The sequence below is a fragment of the Urtica dioica genome, chromosome 9 (assembly GCF_054948205.1).
Source record: "Urtica dioica subsp. dioica isolate 48M chromosome 9, U.dioica_male_clone48M_v1_H2, whole genome shotgun sequence".
NCBI lineage: Eukaryota > Viridiplantae > Streptophyta > Magnoliopsida > Rosales > Urticaceae > Urtica > Urtica dioica.
In genome coordinates, this window is record NC_142764.1 from 26,452,788 (window position 1) to 26,476,499 (window position 23,712).

A 23,712-nucleotide genomic window follows, 5' to 3' on the forward strand; every position below is an offset into this window, starting at 1 on the left:
GCATGGACGCACTCTATTGCTAATGTAAATTCGTAACTACTTTTTTTTAAAAAAAAATTTATCAGAACCTATTTTATTATTGGGTTTTTTTTATATTTGATTTCTAAAATGAATGATCGTGGTCATATAAATCCATATTTTATCTATAAATAAAAAAATAAAAATAAAATTGCTATTTTTTATATTTTGGTGTTTTTAATTAAATAATAAAATCATCCTCATATTTTATGGTTTCCAATGTTATTATTTTATAATAATTTTTTTAATCAATAATATTTCATAATTCAGATAGCTCAAGTGTCAAACGAGCCCCACACAAAGAACGCGACATCCACAATATAAGAAAATAAATCTATTTGACAAATTAAATAGACATCGATATCTGAGTTCCTAAACTCCCAAATAAATAAAACATAATCGAAAGACAACATAAATTAAAAGTGAATTAAAAAGACGTACAAATCCCAATTAGAATACATCGATTGAATTTGGGACTCTCGATGACTTTTATGTTCTCTCATTCTCCGGTGATTATTTTGTGTATAAGCCAAAACATAGTATTGAACCCAAATTGTGCTAAGGTCCTCTTAGGAGTAGCACGCCCATTGAAAAAGTAAATACATTCAAGCCACCGACAAAATCGAGTTAAAGAGACTATAGAGCTTAGGTCATGGGCGAGTCCTAATTTCGTAGCATTTTTTTCATTTAAAATTATATTTTTTCAATTAAATCCATCATGTAAGAACTTTTTAAAAAAATTATTTCTCAACATAGACAGCTTGATAATTTTATTAAAAAAAACTAATTAAATTATAACATCACCATAAAATATGAACAATAGCTAAATATTCCATTGTCCGAGTAAGATTGTGCTTAAATACAATATATATACACACAAATTATAAACAATTTATCTAAGTCTTTTTTAAATATGAAAACTTATTCCATTGTCGGATTTCACACAAAAAAAAAGTTTGATATTTTTTTATATAATATTAAAATATCATTAAATCATAACTCTCGGGCCACTTTACTAACAAAAAAAATCACGTACGTAATAGTTTATGAACTATCTCTGTTTTTTTTTATATATTTTATGATATATGAAGTTACAATGTTGGAGCTTGTTGTATTTTTTTTAATACTAAATGTTATTGATTTACTTAGTTTTAGTATCCATTCATCGTTTTATATAAACTAGTCTGGAACACGTGCTTCGCACGTGGTGGTTGTAGTTGTAATCAGTACCACATAATTTAACAATATCATATTATGTGGTATTTAAACTTGTATCACCCCGTCTCTGATTGAAGGAACAAAAGCGTTACGAGTCTCGAATTTAACAATAAAACACATGAAAAGATCATAAACAGCTCTAATAAAATTATGAATTTGGATACTTGAAAATAACGATCTGTGATGGTTTGCGGTTACTCGTTTGATAGAAATCCACCAGAAGCTCACTGCAAAACGAAGTTTATTCGACTTTAAAGCAAGACAATCTAATAGATATTCGACTTAATGCATCTAATGTTTTATATTACACAAATTGTACGTGGATATACAGTTTAATTTCAACTTCAATAAGATATTAATCCATGAACTTTCATAATATATATTACTGATTTGTATTTGAAGTAAATTTATTAGAAAATGAATCAGATGCAGCAAAAATAAGTATCAAGCTAAGCTTTGATTAAAATTAAACATCTCATAATATCTGAAATTAACTACTTGATGATCCCATCGTCATGTCCATTCGGCAGTGGCTTGTACAAAGTATCAATCATCTCCGTTTTAGGAGATTGTGTCCTGAATGAAGCACCATACTTTGAAATGGATGGCCAATATCGGGAGCCAACAACCTGCGTGTAGCAAACACATGAATATCTCTTAACACTATTGAAACGATTGCGGAAAAAAAAAAAAAATTCTAAAAAAAAAAAGATATGTTGGTCGCACCGCAGCAATGGATGGGAGACCTGATCGACCAGGAGACCCATGGGAGACATCCATTCCCAAAATCAGCGTCGGAGTATCACTGATCACAGGAACACGTGAAGGATGTTCAATCGCCAACATAGAGTTCATCCCTCCAAGCTTCACAAGGAAAACACGCAAAATATAGTTAAATAAGAGAAATTAGCCAAGAGATGCAAAGCCAAAAACAAAACAAAAAAGGTTTTATACCTTACCTTAGCATTGATCTTGAGGAGGACATTGGTCAAGTACTGATCGTTGACCTTGAACGGGGAAATGCATTGGGTGACAATGACAAAATCACTCAGACATTTTTTCTTCCACGGCCCTAGTCAAAATGGGAAGAACTACATTTAAGTACAAGGGGTGATAGAAAGGCGCTATAGGATATATTATTAAGATCACAATGCCATACCATAGACATCACAAGTTTTCCTCTCTGATAAGATACACAGGATAAATGTTGGTGGCCCTGGAACCTTTGCTCTGATCCGCTCAAACATCTTCTCAACCCTTGCAACGGGGGAGGATCTTCTATGACTTGGCTCTTCGTCAATCAATGTGAACGGTCCTTCAATTTACATATCGTAGAAAGCTCGGTATAAAATCTGATATCCTGTATTATGAAAAAAAAAATTGAATTAAAACTAAAACTCTCCAACAAAAAATGAACGAAAAAGTTACAAAGTTCATTTCAATACCTAAGGATATGCGGTTTGCTGATCATATCGGCCGTGATTCCATGGCCGTGATTCCTAACTTTTCCATCATTCTAATATTTGATGTTTTGAAGACAAAAAGATATAAATTTCTTATCATTCCATGCGTAGTAATCTCAACCAACAGTAAAACACAAGTCAAATGCATTCTATCATGTACAAGCACTTTTATTCTTTCTTTATGTTGTAGATTTACCTTCATCAGCAGGGTAAATGAAGCATTTTTTTGCTTCTGTTGATTTAAGCAATTCCTCCGTGTAAGCCAGCCTGATCTTGACACTGAAGGAGAAGAGACAAAAAACGAAAGAAAAAAAAATTATCCAACGAAACAATAATGAAAAATTACGCAGAGTGGTTTATTTTCTTGACCGGACTTGCCACCAATCGCAAGCAACGACACTGACGAGCCATTCGGAGGAACGGAACAGACTCTAGGGGATAATTGCAGCAGCGGCGACCACGTAACAACAAGTGACAAAAGCTGTGATACACAATCCACATCAGCCATGGCTCTATGTGCCGAACCAACCACCGGGATCTCGAACTCATGGCTGAGGGATTGAAGAGAAATCTTGCCTCCTATTCCTGTAATAGTCCGTTATCAAAGAATAAATCAATAAAACACTTTAGGCCCTAATAGTCTTTTCAACCACGACAGATTCGAGCACGAAAAAAAAGAACCGTTCAATTTCTTCATTTCCCGAGCCAAAGGGCACGTGTCAAGGAACATCCAATCCGAAGGCAAGTCCACGGAGCAACGCCTGAATTCATGAATAAAAAACGGAACGTCAAAAAAACGAGCATTGTGAGCCTATTTGTAAAATCATATTAAAATCCCAAATGCATTTTGAAAATGAGTAGATGAATAAAAATAATAATGATTAGTCACGATGAACAAGTATCTTACCTAAAAAAATACTATGGGATAAATGTTAGATAACAAAACCTGAAAATACACAATTTTAGAAATGCAAACAAATGAAGAGCAGGGGAGAGATCACTACATTCTGTATCAGTGATGATATCACTGAACAAATGATTGGTAATAGATGGGTTGTTATATCACCAAGAATGACAGACACATGAAACATTGTAAACTAAGCATATGCAAGGCAATCAGTGATCATTCTGGAAATACAGAAATCCACTTATTGCTGATGTATATATACATCAATCAGAAAATGAGAAGGATATGTTAACCAGATATAATATTACTGACTTGTGGAAACTTGCTGTGATTTGTTGTCAATCTGCAATATAATTGATTTGCTGCTTAAAGAGCCATCTATCTGTAAATCAATGTTTATGGGAGCTCGGGTAGCACCATTCTCCCCAGTCAGCAACTCCTGCTTCTGCATTTCATCACTGCTCGGTAGGCCCATCGACTTCTGTCTCTGGTCAAACTGTTGAAGAAGATATGCAACAGCGATGGAAAAATTACTGATGTTATAATTCAGTCTCTTCCATAAACTTTAATATATATGCTTGACTTCTGTTTCTAAACCCCATACTTTGTACACAAGGCCAAAGAGCACGAGTACAAAAAGATCTTGGGTACCTAAATAAAAAATTCCAACAACTTCACTTGTGCTTATTTTATTTTTATTTTTTTTCCTGCAAAAATCCTTCTTTAACTAAGAAGACCTAGGAAAACAAATTATTTTGACAAAAGCACTGTAGATTCTCTGGTACAATAACATCTTAATTCAAGTGATCAAAAGCAGTTTTTTCTCTTCTATGGATAACCAAATTTCTTTAATATGCACTGGCAAAATCCCAATTTCAAAAACCTGTAAATACTTGCTCTCAAGCCAATGTTCGTCATCAACATCCTGAGGTCATACACCTACAGTAATCGTGTATAACCCCTCAAATAGCTTTTTTATTTACTTTCAAACCCAGATATGCTTCCATGGATGCTTTCTCAATGAAAATAGTAGAATGTGTCCGAAACAGTCCAGGTTAGTAGAATGTGTCCGAAACAGTCCGGGTCAATATCTTTCAATTTCCGGATTTGCTTTCTTTCTTTTACTCATTCCCCTAAAATCGGATCTTAACAAAAATAAAAACGAACCCTATACATGAATTCATTCCGATGTACTAAACAATTGCTACAAAACCGTTGTTCCTTGACCGTTCTACATATTAGGAAGTCGTAAAGGCGGAACAGAAAATGGCTAATATGAGCAAAAATGTCAAAATTCGATGCCCTATAATCTCTCTATCTTTCTCTGTTCCGAAATAATTGTGAGAGACTGACAAAATCTCTTTCATACTATTGTGAGTAATTCCGTATTAGTCGTTGTACTTGATGAAATTGGACTATGAAATATATATAATTAAAATAAAAACTTACAGTTAGTCCATCTGAGTCAGTTCATGAAGCGAGATTCGGGAGAGAGATTGTTGCAGAGCGATTCGGAAGTGTCAGAGACCACCACGACTATGTCTACGCGACGGAATTGAAGTTTGTTACGACAACCAATGCATTAACAATCTGTAATTTAATAAATAAAAAAAGGAAAATTGAGCGATTTTTTTGGCTGAATTAGTGAAAATACGTTCTTGGCCATTTAGAAGGTATATTTCAGCCCAACATCGTCTAACAGTTCCAATTGTCTTGCCTAACTACAACAAAAACATTTAGCCATCAAACAATACTTGTTATATTCCTGGTATTTACTTGCCTCTCTACACAGAACGAAACCAAGATCTTTGATCCCCTAACAAATACCAACCAAAACACTATAAAGATCGAGAACCTTGCAGGAACAGAACGAGATAATTACCTGTACCGCCACTCTCATCGGCAGATTTCTTTTCCTTCGGGGGTTCATTGACACTCTTCTTCTTCTTTTTCTTCTCCTCTGCCGCACAAAAAAATAAAATAAAAGAGATTTACAACCAATGTATAGAATAGATTAGGGACCCGAAAAGAAGAAGAAGAGCGAAGGGTGGTCACAAGGAAACCCTAGAAAACCGAAAAAGAGGAAAACGAACAAAACCCTAAAAATCAACAAACATCCATAACATTAAACACTAACCTTCTCCAATTCCACACTCCACTGAAGATCTGACTCGGTACGAGCCGCGTCGGAGATCGGCTCCGTGATCCCATGTGTCTCAGCAACGAAGAATTACCCGGACTCTCAGAGCCAACCATCTCTCTAGACGAACAAGGAAACCCTAGAAAACCGAAAAAAGAGGAAATCGAGCAGGTTAGGTTTACGAGGCGGATGTTCTCGCGCCTTTTGATCTCATAGCCGCTGAGTTTTTTGGGGCTATAGAACCGATTGCAGAGAAAGAGCTAGGGCTTCTGGTCAGGAAGCGTTAATTTTCGGGGGAAATATTAAGAGAGTAAGAAAACGGAGAGACACGGAGAGGAAATAATGATGTGTGTGACGTGTCGAGTTAAGATTGGTTAAAAACAAGATGAATAGTCTATGAATAGTAAAGAAATGATTCTGACTTATTATATTATATATCAGAGCAAAAAAAAAAAGACTTATTATATTATATAGATCATGTAACTATATATGTAACTATGTTTGATTAAATGTAATAATTACGAAATAAAAGGCTTTGAAGGTTGAAATTGTCTATAATGTATTGACTTATATCAAATTATCAATCGTAGGTAGGCATAACTAACTTTAATTTTAATGGTTGTTTAAATTTTGCACTAGAAATTATACGAATAGGATAGATTCCGGATGAGGCAATTAAACTACACAAGCGATTCGCCGAATGGGGATTGCAATGTGAAAAAGATTGATCATCACTCAGTAGCACAGGAAAATTAAGTTGCAAGAAAAAAAATACCATTTTATCAACACAAAGTTGATTTATTATACAATACAACCCGTACCCCTGACGTTCCACCAGGGGAATTAAAGATTGGCTGGTTTTATCAATAGTAGTTCTTTTAACAAAAAATTGGCCATATAAGCCTTACAAATGTTGGCAATTGTGTTTTAGCTAACATTTGGTTAATTATTCGTCAATAGCCAATACGCGTACGTGGCATAATATTAACTGAATTTCTTTACTGTTTCGCCCTTATTAATTTCGCCTTCATTATTAATTAGAGGCAGTTTTAATTTAAAATTTGAAATAAACCGAAAGGGAAAGTAGTTATATGGACGTGTGTTGGCTCTTTTAATATATGTTTTTAATATTTTATTCTCATTTTTTTTTAATTTTCGGAATAAACTGTTTTGGAAAGCAATTATTGCATTTCCTGATATGTTGGACGTGTGTATTTTAAATATATAGCGGTTGGTTTTAGAAAATTTGTTTCTATTTTTGTGGCAGATTAGAATATACACCATATTTCAAAATAATTAGCATTTATTATCTTTATTTTCATTCATTATTAGCGAAATATACTGTCATTTGGCCGCCTAAATCATTTTAAATTTTTGTATACAAAGATGTTTTGAAAACTGAAATTGAACGTCCAGTTTTTTATCACACGACATTTGATTATACAGCATGGAGGAGTGTTCTTTTTTTTCGCTCATGAAGTCTGGTAATTTTCTTATAATCAAGCTCTCATTTTTTTCGCTTCATCAGATATATTTGCTGATCATTAGTTTATTTATTTTCAGTTAAATTATTTGAGCAACAATGTCATCAATCAAAGTCAGAATTGTTGGCTAATTCTAGTGAAGAGTTGACGGCTCCATAAATTATTATGTATGATGAATCTGATTTGATGAATTTTCCAATGAATTTTGAAATCAATGTTAACAATGTTTTTAGACGCAAAGATGTTCTACAGACGGCTATTGGAATGACTGATGTTCGCAATAATTTCGAATTTAAGGTGTTTAGATCAAGTAAAACCCGATATTGCATTGGATGTGCGAATGTTCAGTGTTCTTGGAAGATGAATGCGTCGGTTTGCAGGAACTCTGGATTGTGGGTTATAAGGTCATTTGTTAAAGAACACACGTGCTATGGACAGTCAATATTATACACAAGAATAAACATGCCTCGTCTGTTCTTATTAGCAAATGTGTGAAAGATGATTTTAGGGGTCCTTTGGCAAATCAAATAACCCCATCCGGTGTTGCTGAAATAATGAGGTCAAGATTTAATGTGGAGGTTTCTTATTATAGAGCATGGAAGGGACGTAAAGAGTCTTTGAGGGATCTTCGTGGTGATTTTGAAGAGTCATACAGTCATCTACCACTTGTTGGAGAAATGATCAGAGAGAAAAACCCAGGTATCTACTTTAGCTTTTGTTAATTTATTTGTCAGGTTATTTACGTTGTGTCATGTATGTTAATCGATTTCTAATTTACAGCCGATTAACAATGACAAATTAACAACTGCTTATTGTGGTGTCTTATTTACTGTTATAAATGCTTCAAATTGATATTTCAGGCTCATATACGGTGACTGAGATCGAAGCTGATGGTACTTTTAAGTCTTTTTTCCTTGCATTTGGAGCTTCGGTTCATGGGTTTCAGTATTGTCGTCCGGTAATATCGGTGGATGGCACTTTTTTGAAAGGAAAATCTTATGGTACCTTACTATTGGCTACGGCTCAAGATGGTGACAACCATTTATTTCCGTTGGCATTTAGTATTGTGGATTCTGAAAATGAAAAATCTTGGTATTGGTTTATGAGTCATATTAGAGTTGTGTATGGTGTTAGGAAAGAGATGGTGTTTGTATCGGATAGGCACAAGTCTATTCAGAAGGGGGTTAACGCGGTGTTTCCGGAAGCCAGTTTTGCTATATGCATGCAACATCTATGGGGTAATGTGAAGGCCAATTTTGGTAAAACATATATCCAGCCTCTTTTTTATAGATGTGCTAAAGCTTATACTGTAAGAGAGTTTGAATATTGGCTCAATATACTCTCTAATAACAAAATAAAAATAAAAAAGTATCTTCTCCAAGCTAATCCAGAGTTGTTGGCTAGAAGTAAATTCCCTGGAAAGAGGTTTAATGTCATACCACAAACATTTCTGAGTGTTTGAATGCTGTTTTAAGATAAGCTAGAGGTTGACCGGTTGCATGTCTTGTCTTGAGCTATCGAATTTTAATTCAAAATTGGATTAACAAAAAAATGAGTTAATTCCAAAGATGCAATCAGGTCTGACTGGAACTGGTTTTAGGATGCTTTATGAATCGCTTGAAGCTTCGAGGTCTATGAATGTAAGTATAGTTACATTTCTGTGTTCTGTTAATTACTCGTTTATTAACAAACAATTTACATTACATGTTTCAGGTTAATGCTATTAACGACAATGAGTTTGAAGTTGTTGACGGTGCTATTCGTCGTGTTGTTGATGTTTATCAGAGGACCTGTATATGCTGTTATTGGCAACTTGAAGAATTTCCATGTTCTCATGCGTGTGCGGCCTTATACCGTAAAAATTTACGCCCCATTGATTTTGTCCCATGTTATTATACCCAGGAATATTTATCAGCCACTTATGAGAAAGATGTCTTCCCAATTTCTCATGAGGGGGACTGTGAGCTTCCAGTTGATACTCCAGTTATTAAGTCTCCTATTCAAAAACGTCAAGTTGGGCGCCCGAAAGAGAAGAGATTTCGATCGAAGCATGAAATACTTCACCCGTATAACCATCGTTGTGGCAAATGTGGACAGATTGGTCATAACAAAAGGGGTTGCCAAAATTAGATTATTTACTTGTTAATTTGTTTGGATTATGTCTTTTTAATGTTGTGCGAGTATCAAGACTTGGGTTTAAATTATGTCTTTTTAATGTTGTGCGAGTATCAACTTTCATTTCAGTATTTGTTTTTTGTTGTGTCTCTAGTTAAATGTTGTTACTTAAAAATCATTTAATGTTTTATGCAGATCTGGAGTACATGTAAATTGGTTATATATTAATGTATTTGCTTTGTTAATTGATGATCACGTTAATTATACTTGTTAACAATTAACATGAAAATCAAGTTTATAACAAATATTAGTACATGGATATGACTATCAACAACATCATCAGCAAATTACATGTCCTATTTTGAACTCCTACTAACATGTACTTTCAACATTTTTCTAAATAGCTATTGTAATGAAATGATCTTATCTACGTGGGCATTAACAATAAACAGAAATGTAGTCATTAACCATTAGCAGTATCAAGTTGTGTAAAAGTGCTAAAGCACTCAAAATACATCCCCAAAATACCATAAGTACCAGTGTTAAGACAGTAAAACAATAAATAAGATAAATTCCTAAGTCAAAAGATGGTTGACTTAGAGGATCGTCATCGGTGTTGTCTGTGTTGTGAACTGAGTTGTTTCCGCCAGGTATCTCGTCTTCGTTCCTCTTCTTTTTGGTTTCAATGACGTAAGGAGATGTTGTAAAGACTGATTTCCTACATGTTCGTTTGGGTCTTGATGGTACTTGCTGTGGAATTGGCACTTTTGGTGAAGATTTTTTTGGTTGTGGCTTAGCAATGTCTTCCTGTAAAATGACATCAATTAACATCGATATGAACATCATTATTCAACAATTAACTGTGTTTAAACATACCTCAGATTTTCCTTTCCCTACATTACTGGATTGGGGAATGTCTTGCACTATTTTTGGCTGTGTATGAGTGAATTGGTTTGGAAGTGCACTCTTTAGTGTAGGCATTGCCACTGGTTGGCCATTTTTCCTCAAGCGTTTGTAGACGCGACCGGGTACATCTTTAGGATTGGGATCCTTATCTTGAACAACCTGTGGACATTGTCCAAATTTGTAGTTGTTAGGTAAGCTACTCAAGACATCATTTACGGTAAATACCCAATCAACTTGAAGTTTCTGCAAGTCGTCATGTGACAAGTTATGGTCAGTTAATAATAATCTTTCTTTCATTTCATTTACATATACTTACTGGACTATAATGAACTGCCTTTTCTCCTGATAAGAAGATATGTGAAAATTTAGTAAACAACAACCAGAATATAGTAATCTTTATATCGTACCATGGAAATTTCTTATGTGGCAGTTGTCCCCACATTTACTGTCCTTTTTCGTAGCATCTGCATAGGAAAACTATTTATTAACATAAGGTTGTTAATGAAATTTGATTTTAATTAAATCTTACCATGTTTGTTAAGGGTTACTTGAGTGGGCTGTGGCCTTGCCGTCTTTTTTTCGACTTGAACTTGTAAATGGTTCTCAATTTAACAACATTCAAATTTAATTTCAATTTCAGCTACCTCTTTCTTTGTTGGGATTTGGACATGTGTTGTTCCTTGAACATTTGTTGTATCTTCAAATGTGGTTGTATTAGGAATTGGGGTTCTCTCCTATAATTCATGTGTACTGATTAGTATTTTCCAATTTACAGATTATAAATGTATGTTGGATGTAAAATCTTACTTGGTTGGTTTCATCTGTGACTTGTGGTTCTCTGATTATGTCATTTGGTGATGATTGCTTTGATCCCTGTAAATTGGTCGTTAGGTGATTGCTAATTTATAAAATATTAACCAATTTACCTTCTTCTGTCGGTTTGGCTTTGGTGTTGTGTTGTCATAATCCTTTTGGATGTATGCTTGAAATAACGCCATTAACGTGTCGTATTTATTATAAGCTTCTTCCACACGGTGCTTTAGGACTTCTATCGTTTGGAGAGCTTGATCCAATTTCTGGTGCAAGTCCTCTTCTGGATGGCTAGGCATTTACGCGTGCGAGTGTGTTGAACTGCTAGCAACACCTTTCCCCTTGTCAACTGGTTCGTTGCTTGGCTCTGGACTGGCAGGGTCTACGCGTTCAATGTACCCTTCTACTATTTCTTCCTCTGTAGCGTTCAGTGGCTGAATACGTACCTAATACAATAAACAGTAATTTACAACAATGCACTTTAATATTCAAACCTTTTTCAAGTCTTTTATATTTACCTGGTTGTTGTTGAATATATTCTTTATGAGATCTTCGTATTCTGCACTGAAGCTAAAATTCCATTTAAGTAGTCGTGGCATGCTAAACCCGGTTGTTTTTTATGTGTATCCATGGTACTTGAAATCCTGGATGACTTCATACGCCCATGCAATTAACGGATGTAGGAATCCGTCGATGTTGAATCCCGTTATTTCGGCAGCGTAGTTCTTTGATCTTTTTAAGGATTTGCATAATGCATTGTAGCTAAGTGTACCCCGTGGATAATCCTTGAACAAGTCCGAGTCGATGGCCATTTTTAAATGGTCATCTGGAATTTTTGCTTGCCTTTCTCGAGGCAGAATCATTGTCTCCAAAATAGCCAAATTGATGAGTGCTACCTTTTCCTCATCGTTTCCACCAAATTTGCTTTGTAGAAGCCCAAGTAAATATGGTGCTCGCTGAGTCCCGGCTACTTTGAAATATTCATCTTTCAATTGGTTGTCCGATCGAAGCTGATTTTGAATACGCGGTTCACTATCATAGTTTAACCCTGTAAATGGAAATGCATGTAATATGTTAATTGAAGTGTTTAGTAATAACAATTTATTTAGGTATACAATATTTGAAAATTAATTGAAACGAACCTGAAATTATTTCAAAGTCGTAGATATTGAAAACCAATATGTTACCACCGATGTTAAAATGGAGCTCTTCATTGTTCCCAGACTCCACCTGACTAAGCACAAGTAAATGTGCTAGTTTTTTTTGGTACACTTCTCCCTTAAGGTGTTGAAGATGAGCAAATGGCCCTTGATTGAAAATTTCCATTTGTTGTTCAGTCTCGAGTAGGGACATGAGGTTGTTAATGACATTGAAGGACGAATGTACTATTATTCGTTGCTTCAAGTCCCAATTTTCAGGCTTCACAATAAGTTCACCAATCTACAATACGGTGTTTTGTCGTCAGTCATCTATTAGGAACATATTAACAGCCAATGCATAAACTAATTACATTTCTATGGACTATTAAACAGAGTCAGTTTATATATCTATTATATATTTTTTTTCTATTTACATATTTGAACACATTATCAACACCATTTACATAGATTTACGACCATTAATTTAGTCTTATTTACAATCACTTATTTACATACAGGTTTTACATTTATTTACATTTATTTACATATACTTATTTACTGCTATTGAGTTTGCACTACTGTTTAAGTTAACTTATTAACACCCTATTTACACGTACATATTTACATCCTTTAACAATTCCCAATTTCAACACACCAAACTTGTAAATATACACTTTACAAATCATTTGAACATGTAATTATCTATTTTATCGGCAATGTAGTAGTTATAAGGATTAACAGTGTAAATAATTCACATTTATAACATACCTTTGGTTCTTTTGTCTTTCGACTAGATGACTTGATCTCTTTTTCCTTGTTATCGGCATTTACCTTCTTCTTTATAGAAGACGTCTTTGCCATTTACTCTAATCTATGAATACACATGGTTAATCATCATGAAACAAACTCATATATCTGTTAATTCATCGCACTATGTTTTGCTTAAAACTGAAATTATCTGTTCTGAAAAACAGATATTCAACATATATCGACATATTAGGGGATGTAGATGATGCGTGTCGTTCCGCGCTCAAAAATAAATTCCTTAATTATTACTAGAGTATAGTAGCAAATAAGGGTCGAACCCACAGAGACCTATATTTAAACAATTTAACTTACTAATTTCAGGAATAATAAATAAAACAAAGAGAAGCGGGGGTTTTGAGAAATTAGAAACTAAAGAGAGACAATCAAATGATAAAAAGCACGGTTAAAGGTTCTTTCGCACCCTCGACGATCACTTCAAACCTCGACTTCGACAATGCTCAGAAAACTAGCTATGAAATCAACACCGTAAATAGTAAAAACAAGCGATTACTACTCCACACAACCCTATTATATTAGCTAACTATGACGACGCGCCGATAGCTAACCCTAATTGTCAAACAATTCAGAGACCAAGGGTCCTAAATTTAATCTAACAAAAGCATTAAGATTTGGAAGTAAGGTGAACGAAATAATGTAAATTCACACACGTGATTTAATTAATTTCGGTTAAGCTCTCCACTAAGATTACAAAATCCTCACGAAACTCATAACCATAGTCGTACCACTAATTACTAGTCTTTTCAACAATTACGGATTAAAAACACTAGCATGGCTATAGATATTAAAACTTCTACCTGGGTGATCAATTCAAATAGAAATTATAATAAACAAGAACGGTTTACGATCCGAAGAGTAATAACAATTTCACAATAATAAGACTGAGCAAAGTCTAGACCGTGACTATCCGTTCATGTCTCGGGCTTGAATTAGCCCTCAACCGTTTAAAAGAATTAGCTAGACATAATTAAAATAATAAAATAATACAATTGCATCATAAGCTACTTTAGATATTGCGGCTGGAGAAGAATTGATGTATTGAATAATGAACACTATAATAAGAGAACAAATAATCTACTAATTTGAAACAAAGAAAAATACTGAACGTCAAATGAGAGCACGTGAACAACAATCTAGGTCTTCGTGCGCAGCCAAATAAATATTCCAAAGAAAAGAATGATTCCCAGATAATTGATGCCTCCAACACTTTATACCCCTCAAGTCTAATACTCACCCGTCTAATAGAAACAAATCCCCCGAAAATCCCTCAAAACCTAGATATTATGTATTTTATTAGCCAAACAGCCCAAATACATCAATGGGCTTTTTATTTGATGATGTCCAGCGGCCCACCGTGCTTCTTCTTCCTGGCTTGATTTATTTCTTTTCTTTCCACCACCAAAGTCTGTTATTTTGCTCTAATTTCCTCAATTCACATATAACTGCACATAAATCATTGACACACAAAAGTATTAATACAAGTGTAGTTATGATTGATTGAAACCTAAAATATGGTGGAAATTGACATTAATTAGATAAGAACTAGATCACTTATCAGTAGACAGAATTGATAACATGCAGACCTATTTAATTAACAATTACCTTTTCTTTGTTTACTTATATCATCACCGACATAAACCCACTATGTTTAATTATGGTTTACATTCCGAGTTTTTTCTGAAAATTTTATTAAATCCTTATCTTGTTACAGATTTATTGCTTTCCTCATTTCATATTGTTAGATCGATTTTTAATATTAGAGAAGTGTAAAATCCCATCTTTCAAAAAAAAAATTGAAAATTTCCTGGAAATACCTTTCTTCGCCGTCGGGTTTGATGGTATCGTCTTTTTTGTTAATGTCGCCCAAAAATTACCAGATGCCGAGAAGATGAAGATTTCGCCGAACCAGGACGCGCGTTAGATTTATGGGTTTTCAAATTTGGGTTTGCGTGTTTCCAATTTCTTCTTCTGAGAGAAAGATTGTGCGTATCGGCTCTTTTAATTACCGAAGCTTAATGATGCTCCTCGATTACAGGGACAGTTATTATCTAATATTCTGATTTAAATGTTTTTTTATTTCATTAATGTAGTAGGCGGGAACAGGTTAGGGGTTATATGGTATTTTTACAACGTGTAAATAAATTGGGCTGGCTATTAACACGAAATTAACCAAATGGTGGCGAAATCCAAATTGGTCAAAATTGAGAGGCCATTTAGCTATATAACCCTTCTTTTAAATATATCAGTATTTTTCCTCCTATTCTTTCATATGACACAATAGAGAGCTCACTTCATTCAAATAATTGCTATGGAAACAGAAGGCAACGAAAGCATCAATACAAGAAGAAAGACACTCATTCATGCAATGAAAATAGGTTTGAAAAATATAAGAATTCTCAACTAATTTGTGTGCCACATGATTTCTTGACGGGAGACACGAGAACAACAACCACCACCAACATCAGTCTCCTACAAAACACCTGTTCGAAACGTCGAATACGTTCAACGGGTTGTATTGTAATAATTTCAACGGGAATAAAAATAATTGTACGACCGCTAGTTTGCCTTTAGCCGCCAAAGCCAGCCAATCAATAGCTCCACCACTTCACTCTACTCTAGTCCGTACTATCCACACTTTTTTCTCTCTCTCATGCAATCCTTACACTCCCACCTTTCTCCGACTCACGCGAAAAGATCCCAAAGATATGCTCTGCTACGCCTCTCTCAACCGCATCACCACCTACGCCCCATCATCACAGCCGTCCGATCATCTTCTCTGCTCTCAACCAACCAGCCACTATATAGTCACTTCCTAGACAGAAAGAAAGAAAGCGAGGTCAGAAATATGAAGGGCATTTCGACGGCGTCGTCATTTAGGAGCGAGAGCGAGAAAGAGAAGACGAAGATGAGAGAGAGGCAGAGAAGAGCCATCACCGGAAAGATCTTCCATGGCCTCCGCAAGCACGGCGGTTACCGCCTCTCTCCCCGCGCCGACATCAACGAGGTCCTCCGCAACCTCGCCGCCGAAGCCGGTTGGACCGTCCACTCCGACGGAACCACTTTCCGATCCTCCTCCGTATGAATCCACTCTCTCTCTGTCTTTTCCACCAAACGCTCTAGAATCTTCTTTTCTTCTTCCAGGTCGGGAATTGCTGTCCGGTTTGTGGCGCCGCAAGGCCGAGCGCGACGACGACGCCTACGAGCAGCGTAGTCCTCGCCGGCGGCGGCGGAGGAGAGTGCTCGACGACGGCGTCTCCGAGACACTTCGTCGGCGTCGCCGATGGCGGCGACATTCCGACGTCGTTTTACGGCGGAGTTTTCCCCGGCGTTATTCAGCAGTTTGAATCCTACTCCGGCGGGTTCGTCGGAGATGGAGCGTTTCCGGTGGCGTTTCAGCAGAAGTTGCGGGAAGAGGCTAGGGCTTCGAATCAGAACACGCCGGTCGGTTCGCCTCTCCGCCAAGCGAATTACGGCTCGTAGCACGGCTCATTATTTAACAAGCCGTTCACACCTGCTTTATATATATATATTGGAACTTCATTCCCATTTACACGTTACACTTTTTATTAATTTCAGATTGTAGTTTTTTTTTTTATCAACCCATGATTGAGATTTGTTACCGGTTTAGCAGTATTATAGATAATATCCTGTTGAACTGTATTCTTATACTAGTGTTTTCTAGTGGTTATTTAAATATCATCCAGAGTTTTTGGTTGTGTTTGGTAGTTAACTCAAAAAGTTTTTATTTTATATTTTCTAATTTTTGTAGTTGTACTGAAAAATTATGTTGCAGTTGTTTTCAAAAAGCTGTTTGGTACAGTTTTCATTTTTGTTTTTGAGAAAGTGAAAAAACTTGGTATAGTTTTCATTTTTGTTTTTGAAATAATGAAAAGAGAAGATGATGAGAAGGAGAAGAGAAGAAATTTTTTTTCCAAAAACAGCTTTTATTTGTTTTCAGTTTTCTTTACTTTTTTACAAAACAAATTTTTTCCGAAAAATTAAAACAAACACATTTTCACTTTTTGTTTTCAATTTTTTCAACTCAAACCGTTTTTGGAATGAAAACCAAACACAACCTTCCCTTCTATCGTTTTTAATTCTCAATTCGAGAATACTAACTGCTACGAAGTCATTTTCATGGGATATACAAAGGGATATGGATTATTCCTAAACTATGACATTCACAATAGTTTTGGACCAAAATCCAATATCTCTAATTTAATCCAAAAACATGACTTGCTTTTTTACACAATTACGTTTTTATCCTTTTATTTCTTTCAATTTTTTCTCATTGCTTTTTTTATACTTTATTTCTTTTCTTCTTCTGCGTTTCTTTTCTTCTTCTTCTTCTTCGTCCAAAATCTCACTCTCTCTCTCTCTCTCTCTCTCTCTCTCTCTCTCTCTCTCTCTCTCTCTCTTGCGTCCAAAAGAAGAAGAACTCCGTCAAGGCTTGTTGGGCTTGTGAATTCGAGGTCCACCTCAAATCCTTCATCAATAAGTAAAGACTTTGCGTTTCTCTCTCCTCCTTATCTTCTTCTTCTTCTTCTCCTCTTCTCCACGCGCGCGACTCCACCTGCAAGAAACACAAGGGGAAAAAAAAACAACAACCAACGAGAAAAGCTTCAGCAAATCTCCATCTCGTCTTCCCTCTCGGCCGCTCCTTCTCCTTCCTTCTCCTGCGCGAGCGCCGAGCGCCGAGCCGACTACGCGCGCGCCTCCGCCGATTGCACGACCAGTCGCCGCCGCGATCTCCCTCTCTCTCGTCTGTTCTCTCTCTCTTCCCGAGCTTTGCCAGACCTGTGCGCGCGCCTCTGACCCGAGTCCCGACGAGCTCCGAGTTATCGCGCGACTTCAGACCACCGAACCCTCATGTGCGCGCGCTCCGACCGAGAACAGCAGACGTCGCGAGCCATCGAGCACTAGACCGGGACAAGAACGCCGGGGAAAGAAAACCGAGTTTCATTGTTCTTCGTCTATTTCATCAAGGTAAGGAATTAGATACTAGGGTTTATAAATTGGGGATTTGACGATTCTGTGAATTATTTATGTTGTTGGTGTGATTCGGTGCTTGAATTTGTGTTCGAGACTAGTTGTGTTTTGATTTTTGGACGTGTTTTGGACTTGGCCGTGAGACTTGACCGTGTATGCTGTTTTTTTTTTTTTTTTTTTTTCCCGTGTGTAATTGAGTTGTTATGGATTTTGTTTGGTCTTCGTTTGAGTTTTGTTCTCGAGGGTCTAGGCTCGATTAAGGCGGGCTACGCAGAGCCCACAGCGGCGGTTCGGGTCGACGAGGACACGGCCCGAGACATGACGGAGCTGCCGCACGAGAGTCGGCGAGGCGAGGCCGGGTAGAATCGAGAGAACGTCGGGTGGATAACTGCGCCCAAATGTGTGTTTATACAATATTGTTGATTCCCAATTTTGATAACATGTGTTTGGTGTTGCCGGGGTTGACAGTAGCTGGTTTATTGACATTGATGTTAATAAACTGTCTAGTTTATTGACATTGATGTCTATAAACCGTCTAGTTTATTGACATTGATGTCTATAAACCGTCTAGTTTATTGACATTGATGTCAATAAACCATCTGTTTTATTAGCATGTTCTGTTTGAAATTCTAAACATGAGCATGTTCTTTTTTTTATTTATATTAATGTCAATAAACATTGGAACTTATTGGTATTGATTTCAGTAAAATGTCACAGTGAGTTATTGAAAAATAATTAATTTATGTTCTTTTTTATTTATATTAATGTCAATAAACATTGGAATTTATTTGTATTAATGTCAATAAAAAGTTACAGTGAGTTATTGAAAAATAATTAATTCATGTTCGTTTTTATTTATATTAATGTCAATAAACATTGGAACTTATTTGTATTAATGTCAATAAAAAGTCACAGTGAGTTATTGAAAAATAATTAATTCCTATTTTTTTTTTTTTATATTAATGTCAATAAACATTGGAACTTATTTGTATTAATGTCAATAAAAAGTCACAGTGAGTTATTGAGGGTATTTTTGTACTTAAAGAAAATAGATAGTCATAGTTTAGGATTAAATTGAACTTATTTGATTTTGGTCCAAAATCATTGTGGAGATCATAGAATAGGAATAATACCATATACACAAGTGGCAACCCACCAAAACACAAGCTCAAGCCCATGATAGCGAGGTGAGTTCACGACGAGCAAAGTCCTCAAATCGAAACATTGACCGAAGTCCTCAAGTACAATACTCGAATAAAGTCCTCTAATCAAGCCATCAAGTCAAGTCCTTGATTACAACGTATGAAGAAATCACACAAAGCTTACGTGCTCTGGAGGCTAATCACGCTCAAGCTTGCTTAGACCGCACGCCAAGTGTACTAAGTTGTTAGAGCACACTGATGTGTACATAGTCAGTAGGATCCTACTATTTTTCATTAGCTAGCCAATCAGCGTAATCTAACAAGACATTGTATTTATATACTCAATTGAGTGTTAATGATAAAGTATCGATCATCCTAGTCAAACACATTCCTCTCTCAACTCACCTTCTCATTCTAACTCTCTCTTTGTAATAATCGATCATCTTCTCCACTCGACATGAGTTAAAGGCGAGAGAAGTCTTCAAGTTGTGTCCTTAATCAAGTCATCAAGCCAAATTATTAGTAGCGACACGAGTTCAAAGTCCTCACGGCGAGTCATCGAGTCGAATCCTCAGACAAGTCCTTGAATCAAGTCGTGGAGCCAAGTTCTTGGTAACGAAATGAGTTCAAGGCGAGCAAAGTCCTATGGACAAGTAATCGAGTTGAGTTCTAGAATCAAATATTCGGACAAGTATCAAATCCCTGAGTTGAGTTCGAAAGTCACTTGAATAGAATCTTTTAGGCAAATCCTAGCCAAGGCCAAGCAATATTCTTTAGTCCATCGATCATAGTGCTAGTCACAACATAAGTTCGCGGCGCACATTGTCCTCATTTTACTGTAAAGTTAACTTTTCTTTTTCATTGACCAATTAATCACAAATACACCGACCATCAAAGGGGAGCTGCCTTGGGCATAGGGAGTCTAATGCTCCACGCTCTCTTCCCTCTCAAATTTTGAAAATTGCGATTTTTACTCTAATTTTTTTTTTTGTTTTAAATTTTTATAAGTTTAACCCAAATTTATATAATTTTTCTAAATTTGCCCTCTTGATTTTTTTTTCTTTCAAAATTTGGTCCCTGAATAATCCATAATAATCTTTTTTTTTTTTTTTTTTATCAAAACAATCGATAATAATCGCCAATCACAGCTAAACTTTCTATTATTGCCAGCAATATCTCTCTTTTACCCATGTGATTTGTTACTTGAAGCCCAAGCAATATCTTTCTTTCCATTCGTCTTAAATTCTTAATTGATTTTTTCTCAATTGCATTTAATGATATCAGGTCCGTTACTCCTAATTTACAGCTGGATATTAATTGAATTGAGATCATAAAGATTTTATTTCCGTTGCGTTTATTCTAGTAGGATATAACAACAGCTGTTGTTATTTAGAAACTCCTGACGAGACGGTCTTGTATATATATTCACACACCGCCAATTTCTATGCCTCTCTCTCTCTAGGGTTTAGCCCTCGTCATTTCGGTAGGTTATGGAGAGGACTCTATCTTATTGAAGAATTGCCGAGGATCTATTGTATATTTCAATCTTTTGGTAAGAGTTTGAAAGCTGTCATTCATTTTTTTTAAATAGTATTGATTATATTTATAGTGACTGGGTCCATCTTTTTTATTACAGGTCCTTTTTTATTATCATTATCAAAATGAATTTCAACTGAGAGTTTTAGAGGCTTATGATGAATCAGTTTTAGATTACAATATAGGGAGCACATATCTGCATCGCTTTTGGTCTGTTTTGGCCCTAGCGGATGTAATACTCTTGTAATATGGCTATTTACAATTTTTTTTTTTTATGTATAATTTATATTGTTTCTTACATTATTGATATGTGTACATTATTTAGCTAATATGTCTCACATACATTATGTATCGTTGGAGCTGAATTTGGTCTTCTGAGAGAGAGGTCTGAGACCGATATCGATTCCGCTCTGCCCAGCCATGCTCTGCTGCCCAACTCGTGATGGTCTCAGTCTGAGACTTGTTGACAAGTGGGGTGGGTTCAGCGCTGGCCATTATATAGGCAATTTCTCTTTTTAAGTTTTCCATATGTTTTTTGCTTGTTCCAAACTAACTATTGCCTGCTATTTTTGTTTGGAAGATTGTGACCTAGGTAGGGGTTAACTCAAGTAAATAAATAAAATTTGGGGAATAAAAATAAAATATAAAATTTAGGGAGAAACAAAAAGTTACACAAAAAAAGCAAATCGAAAACAATTTTTCTTACAAATTTTTAGTATGCAACTTAATTATAGAGGTATTTAGAGGGGCATTTTCGAATTTTATTAGATAAATACAAAATTAAAGACTATCAGAATAAATTAATTAATAAAGAGGAATTAACTATTAAGTTATCATATAAGCAAAAAAATAAAAGGGCGAACATAAAAAATTTCTAACCTGTAGGTTCGCGGAGACTTGGACTTTAGCATCAGCCGAGGTAAAATGCCTGAACAAAAGCTAGTACTCCAGTCATTCTATAATAGGGATTGTGTATTATATTAAAAAAAAAAAAATTAACCTGTAAGTCAGTGGAGTCTAGGACTATTAGCATCAGCCTATTTTTTCTCTTGGGCTGTTCTTGTAATTTCGTAACTTTGTTTTGGAAAGTCGACGAAATCTTACACTCCACATTCATATTATTAACGTACATGTGCATGAAAGTTATGGAAATGTAAATCCGCGTAATATGGGTTTGTTGGAGAGTTATGGAACTACACACTTGTGTCGAAATATAGTTTTGGAAACTTATTTGCGGTGATATTTTTCTCTGTAAGTTCCTCAATTTAATCTTTTTTTATTTGACGTAATATGATGGCAACTCTAATATTATCTTGAAGTTTTATTCTTTATGTCCCGTCTTGTTATTAGTATTCTGAAAGCTCAAAGCTTGTTATCTACACTACCTACATACTATAAGTCGGTTTTCAAAATGCCAATAGGTGTGGTTGAGGACTTGGAGAAGATCACGAGAAACTTTTTCTGGGAAGGTTTTGAAAAGAAGAAAGGTCGAGTAGCGGTCGCGTGGGATGTGTGTCAGACCAAAAGAGAAGGGTGGTTTGGGTATAGGGGGCCTAATCGAGAAGAATAAAGCCCTACTAGCTAAATGGCTTTGGCGGTTCCCACTTGAGTTCGATGAACTTTGGCACAAGGTCATCGCCGCCATCTACGGTTTTCATGCTAATGGTTGGGATCCCCGGGCAGTCCCGGGCCGAACTCTCCGAAGCCCATGGAAATCTATCTACTCGGTACATGAAGAGTTCTATAAGCGGTGCAAATGGGTGGTCCGAGACTGATCTAAGATACGGTTTTGAGAGGATGTTTGGTGTGGGGAAGATTGTTTGGAAGCGCGGTTCTCCGCTTTATGCCGATTATGTCCTCTTAAACAGGTCCCCGTTGCCCTTTTGGTATCCCCCACATCAAGCACGGAGCGACAGAATGGAATTTCAATTTTTCAAGGAACTTATCAGAACGAGAGTTGTTGGAGTTTGCGCACATGATGCTCTTATTAGACCAGGTCACTCTTTGGGATGGTTTGGCAGACCAAAGGGCTTGGATGGACGACATAGACGAATTCTCAGTTAAAGCCATGAATACCTCTCTTGCTCATACAGCCTCGTCATCAACAATTACGTTTTTTGAAACCGTCTGGAAATCTGCAGATGTGCATGTAATGCCGGTGGCTTGAATTTATTTACTCTTTCATTGGTCTTGCTAATCTTAAATGGACCTTAGCACGATTTGTGTTCAATATTATATTCTTGCTCATACACAAAACAATCACCGTAGAACGAGAGAACGTAGGAGTTATAAAAGCCCCAAATTCAATCGATGTATCCGAATTGAGATTCGTATGCTCTTTTTAATTTATGTTGTCTTTCGATTCAGATTTATTCATTTGGAATTTTAGGAACTTACATATTGATGTCCATTTAATTTTTCTATGCCATTTATTTTCTTTTATTGAGGATGTCTGCTCTTTGGGTAGGAGTCATTTGACACTCGCGTCAAATGAATTATGAGAATATTATAGATTAAAAAAATTATTATAAAATAATTATATTGGACTACTGACGAATTTGTATTTATGAGAAAATAAAATAGGTACAGATTTATATCATCAATAGAGTGAGTCTATGCCCACAAAATTGGAGATCTATATAATTAGTGTGAGGTGTGATAAAAAATAACTATTAAGTTTTTTTTTTATATATGAAATATGAATTTACATGAACATGATCTTTCATTATAGATATCAAACATAATAAAAACCCCAAAATCTCTCTTTTTTTTTTTAAATTCCATAAAATAATAAAACCAATAGGCCCAAATTTATATTTACCAAATAGTGAGTCTATCCTACAAAAGTCAGGGTCTTATGTGTGACTTGGAGACCAAGCAGTTCTACACTGATTTAACATAAAAAAAAAAGGAAAGTTATTATATCATACAGCATACAGGACAGGTGTCTCAAAATTAGGACAACTTGAGGACCAAGCAGCTTAGGAAAGAGAAAGACAGCTTGCATTTCAAAAAAGGAA

At 35.7% G+C, this 23,712-nt stretch overlaps 3 protein-coding genes across 5 annotated transcripts; 2 read left to right on the forward strand and 1 right to left on the reverse strand.

Moving 5' to 3' along the window:
- Positions 1-1,244: 1,244 nt before the first annotated feature.
- Positions 1,245-3,511, reverse strand: LOC149386300 (protein argonaute 16-like). 3 transcript variants are annotated; one of them, XM_089626876.1, is made up of 9 exons: positions 3,381-3,511; positions 3,078-3,284; positions 2,896-2,978; positions 2,682-2,752; positions 2,396-2,596; positions 2,196-2,308; positions 1,963-2,100; positions 1,735-1,865; positions 1,245-1,463 (listed from the first exon to the last, which is right to left on the reverse strand). In XM_089626876.1, the coding sequence occupies exons 5-9, from the start codon at positions 2,481-2,483 to the stop codon at positions 1,385-1,387; spliced, it is 549 nt and encodes a 182-aa protein (XP_089483002.1). In that variant the 5' UTR covers positions 2,484-2,596; positions 2,682-2,752; positions 2,896-2,978; positions 3,078-3,284; positions 3,381-3,511; the 3' UTR covers positions 1,245-1,384. The 3 variants fall into 3 exon arrangements, with proteins under 3 accessions (XP_089483002.1, XP_089483001.1, XP_089483003.1); XM_089626875.1 differs by having other exon boundaries at positions 2,896-3,284; XM_089626877.1 differs by having other exon boundaries at positions 2,896-3,278; positions 3,381-3,465.
- A 3,983-nt stretch (positions 3,512-7,494) lies between these two features.
- On the forward strand, positions 7,495-9,557 carry LOC149386301 (uncharacterized). The gene is made up of 7 exons (XM_089626506.1): positions 7,495-7,634; positions 7,739-7,929; positions 8,091-8,322; positions 8,365-8,489; positions 8,809-8,870; positions 8,944-9,022; positions 9,541-9,557. Exons 1-7 carry the CDS (start codon positions 7,495-7,497, stop codon positions 9,555-9,557), a joined length of 846 nt encoding a protein of 281 aa, XP_089482632.1.
- Positions 9,558-15,616: 6,059 nt separating this feature from the next.
- On the forward strand, positions 15,617-16,725 carry LOC149386302 (uncharacterized). Its single transcript, XM_089627087.1, has 2 exons — positions 15,617-16,101; positions 16,167-16,725. The coding sequence occupies exons 1-2, from the start codon at positions 15,676-15,678 to the stop codon at positions 16,503-16,505; spliced, it is 765 nt and encodes a 254-aa protein (XP_089483213.1). The 5' UTR covers positions 15,617-15,675; the 3' UTR covers positions 16,506-16,725.
- Positions 16,726-23,712: the final 6,987 nt, after the last annotated feature.